The sequence below is a fragment of the Chlorella variabilis genome (assembly GCF_000147415.1).
Source record: "Chlorella variabilis unplaced genomic scaffold CHLNCscaffold_12, whole genome shotgun sequence".
Classification (NCBI taxonomy): Eukaryota; Viridiplantae; Chlorophyta; class Trebouxiophyceae; order Chlorellales; family Chlorellaceae; genus Chlorella; species Chlorella variabilis.
The window spans coordinates 942,439-946,683 of record NW_005435076.1 but is presented as its reverse complement, the minus strand read 5'-3'; the positions used below and the strand labels follow the sequence as shown (position 1 = coordinate 946,683).

The 4,245-nt window shown below is 68.0% G+C and overlaps 1 protein-coding gene across 1 annotated transcript; it reads right to left on the bottom strand.

Annotated features, from left to right (window-relative positions):
- Positions 1-543: 543 nt before the first annotated feature.
- Positions 544-2,286, bottom strand: CHLNCDRAFT_17401 (hypothetical protein; the record flags this gene model as incomplete). The annotated part of the gene is made up of 6 exons (XM_005846891.1): positions 544-675; positions 858-971; positions 1,213-1,294; positions 1,423-1,510; positions 1,644-1,839; positions 2,182-2,286. Coding segments are annotated over 6 exons (717 nt in total), but the record flags the coding sequence as incomplete, so codon positions are not given.
- Positions 2,287-4,245: the final 1,959 nt, after the last annotated feature.

Below are 4,245 nucleotides of genomic sequence, written 5' to 3'. Positions count from 1 at the left end.
AGGGACTCTACTGCCGCCCGCGCCCCGCCCCATCTGGCCGCTTGCGCGCCCCATCCCCCCTCGATGGGGCCCGCCCACACCGGGGCCTCCCCCCTCCCGCCCACTGCTTTCTCAACGGCCCCGAGCCGGGGCTGCCCTCATTGCATACATAGTGCGCCTTTCCCTGCTTTTCTAGTGACCTAGCGTTCCGCACTGCCGTTTGGCCAGCCCATGCTCCCGTACCGTTGCGTTTCTCCCCAATGCGCCATGCCACTTTGCCAGTCATACACACGTTTCGATGCGTGCCCTGTCAGCTGCTTGCGTTGCATGTCGCCTTGCTCCACCCCTGTTTTTATTGCTTTCTCTGCTTTCGCCCGGTTCCCGTCCCGTTTCGGCGGGGAGTCTATGTTGCAAGCTAGTTCTTGCTTTACCAGACTTTAAGCCCACACAAGCAACAAGCAAACTGGCAACAACACTCAGGACCTGGGTTGGCGCCTGCTCCACTTCCCTGCCATCCACGTGTGCTTCCCAGCCTCACAGCTCGTCCCCGCTGTCAAAGCTGAAGTCTTCGTCAAAGGGAGGGAAGTCGCCGGTACGCACCAGGCAGGGGCGCACAAAGCCGCCGTAGCCGGGGCTGCACTCAAAGTAGCGCCTGCCCTTGATGCTGCCGTCGTTCTTGCCCACCGGCTCGTCGTACTGCAGAGGCATGCGGCATGCGGCAGGGGTGGGTGGCAGCCAGACGAGAGGGGCGTAGGCTGTACCGGAAGCGAGGGCTATGGGGTGCATGCTGTTCCTGCAGTTGGCGCTGCGAGCAGTGGCGCCAGCAGCCAAGAGGGGAGTAGGCGGTGCCGGCAGCGCCCTTTCCAGATGCCACCCACCTGCACGCCCACCCAGTGTCCCAGCGGCAGGCCCTCCACGTGCCCCACATAATGCACCGTGCCACGCTTGCCGCCGTCCACCTCGCACCGGCTGCCGACCTGGATGGCCGCCGCCTCGGCCGCCTGGTGCTGCTCATCCAATGCCTGCTGCTGCTGAGCAGGCGGCCCCGCTTGCGGCAACTACAGGGCGGGAGGGGTGAGGTGGGTGGGCGTGAGGGCAGAGGGCAGCAGCAGCCAGCAGTTCGGCTGCAGCTGGCAAGAGTCACGCCTGCCCCACACAGCATGCACGCTGCCTGCCGTGCAACAGGCCCAAGGCCCATGCGCAGCCCAGCACAGGCACTGGGCATTGACTCACCCCTGCTGACGCCGTCTTGCGTGCCGCCATCTCCTTTTGCAGCGTCCAGGTGGGGTCAGCCGCCAGCCGCGCCTCCTTGTACCTGCAGCGGCATCGAGTGGCGGATCGGTGGGGGATTGGACGCATGCAAGCAGCAGCACAAGGGGCTAGCTCTCCATCTGATTTTAGTTTTAGCCCTGGGTTATGAAGTGAGGCTAAACAGTCCCTCACTTGCGGTACGTGTTGTCCCGCTCCGCATACGCCTCATCGCTCATCACATACTTCTCCACCTTGCTCACATCCTCCAGCCACCCGTTGGCTGCAGGCAGGCAGGCAGGCAGGCAGGCAAGCAGGCAGGCGGGGCAACGCCGATGTGAGATGGCAAATGGCAGTCCAAACCTGCCTGCCGGGCCTGCGCCCGCCCCACCGCCCCCGCCCCTGCCCCTCCCCACCCGAGATGGATGTGGGATCTGTGTCGACGATGTGCAGGATGAAGCCGTCGCGGGGAGAGTAGAAGCCCAGCTTGCGGGAGTCGTCCTGCAGGGCCGCCACCACCCGCCCGCGCTCGTCCTTGAGCTGCAGCGCCTGTGCCGAGGGCGGCGTGCCGCAGTGGAAGCACATCTTGCGCTTCACGGCGTCGATGGTCATCTGTGTGGGGGGGGAGGGGGTCCCGGGCAGGGCGTGAGGCTGGGTGGCATGGCAGGAGTGCGCTGAGCGGAGCAGGAGGGGGACTGGGGGCCGCAGCCAACCGTGCATGCACGCCTACATGCCCTGCCAAACGCCCGAGAAGACAGGAAGCGCTGCGCCTGCCAGCCTGTCCGCTGCGCCCTGCCCCGTGCACGCCCGCCGACCAGGGCAGCAGCAGGTGCGTCCTCCTGCCCACATGCCCCCCTGCTCTCCCACCACCCGCCACACACGCACCATCCTTCACACACACACATACACACCATCACGCCATCCCCCACCACCCACCACCCGCATATTTCTCACGTGCAGGTCCAGGCGGATGTCCATGAACTTTGCCTGCAGGTTGCTGTGGGTGACCACCAGGCGCACCGTGGTCTCGGCCTGGTTCTGCGCCCCCGAGTCCGCCAGCACGTAGCTGCGCAGCGCGGCCTGCAGGCCGGGGGCGGGGCGCGGAAGGGCAGGGTGTGCGGCGGGAGCCGGGGGAGATGCCCGGCTGCTGGCTGCAGGGCGATGCACCCCAGGCGCTGCAGCGCTCCCGAGACACGCAGTGATGCACAGGCAGGCAGCGGGCGGGCCTACCATGTCGGCGTTGAGCTGTGGCCGCGCCATGGCAGGCGGCAGGCGGTGGCGGCAGGAAGCGCGCACTGGCGGCAGTGGCTCGCTGCTCTGCTGCGGCTGCTGCTCTGCACAACGCAGTACGAGCACCCACTGCTGCGCTCAACCAGCTGCCCTGTGGGCTCGAGCGAAAGGTTGACTGGCAACTGATGCGAGGCGGATGATCGCTGGGTGGGCGGCGGTGCCGGCAATCTCTCGATCGGTGTGGTGCGCAGGAATGTTTTGTTTCCCAATTTGCGGCATCCCACCAGGCAAACGCACAGCAGGCAGCACGCCAACTCAAGGGCCCGCTCCTCTGGAGGCGCTTAGACCGATCGCCAAACGCGCGAAACCACACACACGGTTGCAACCCCACGCCACCTGCCGCCATGGCCAGCGGTGAGTGGCCAACATCGGGGCCTGCCGCCAAGCCGAGAGCCTGCTGCACTGCCTAACCGTGTGGACACGATGATTTGCAGGAAATAACAAAGAGACCGAGGCCCTGCTGAAGCCCCAGAGCGCCTGGGTGGTGAGTGGCCATCAACAACATGCACCCCACGCCCTGCCGGCATCGCATGGCTGCACCACAGCAGGCTGGCGGCACCCCTGGCCCACGCCGCATTGATGAGCATGCCGCCGCCGCCGCTGTGCAGGATGGGGGCCGGCCGGCGGCGGCGGGTGCCGCTGCCACGGGCCCCTGGCGCAGCAGCGCGACCCGCAGCGACTCCTCATCCAAGCTGGCCACCTCGCGCTTCGACACCAGCATCGGCGGCAGCCGCTGGCGCGAGGAGGAGCGGGAGCCGGTGCAGCGGCGGGACAACGCCCGCTGGGTCGAGGGCGGCGAGGCTGCGGGGCCTGCCGGCAGGCAGTATGCTGAGCCGCAGAACCCTGCCTGGACGGATGTGCCGTCGCGAGGCAGGGGCAGGGTGGCTGAGGTGGACAGCTGGAAGCCGCGGGAGCGGGAGGGCGGGGAGTGGCGCACCGGCAACGACGGCGGCGGCCTGGGCGGCGGCGGCGGCAGCTGGCGCAACAACGACCGCTGGGGCGGCGGGGCGCCAGGTGCGCTGGCCTGCCGCTTGCTTGTGCTGGGTGGGGCAGCAGGCGGGGTGCAGGGTGGCCAGGGGGCGCCCGTTACCAGTCGCCTCGCAGGCATGCATGGTGGGAAGGTGGCCTGTTGTCGACGTGTGGCGGGCGTTTGCCACATCTGATTTGGTTCAACCAAGGTTGGAAGTGATTTTCACACAGATTTGACACTCCCCACCGCCCACCCCGCCCTTCGCTGTCGGCCTTGCAGGCGCGCCCCGCGGCGACAGCTGGCGTGGCGGCGGCCCCGGCGCAGGCGCCACGCGTTTTGGCCCCGCCGAGCCCAGCATGGATGGCAGCCGCGGGTTTGGGATGGGGCGCGGGCGCGGGCGCGGCGGCGGCGGGCCGGGCGGCATAGGCGGCGGCGGCGCGCCCTCCTCCTCTGCCTTTGTGCGCACCTTTGGCTCCGGCGGCGGCGTGGGCGGCAAGATGCGGTGGGGCGCCAGCAAGGCGGGCCACCGCTACAACACCGACCACCTGGCTCGCCAGTATAAGCAGATGCTGTACGCCGGCAGGTGCGGGGCCAGCTAAGGGAGCCACCCCTTTCCGTGTTTTGCCTGTTGCGGCGCAAGGAATGCCGCCTGCTGCGGGTCGCGCCCCCCTTCTGCTCTCCTCTCCCTTTTTTTTTCAACAGCCCTTTCTCCCTTGTTCAAAGGGCAGCCGGGCCCTGAGCTGCCCCCGCCACACCCA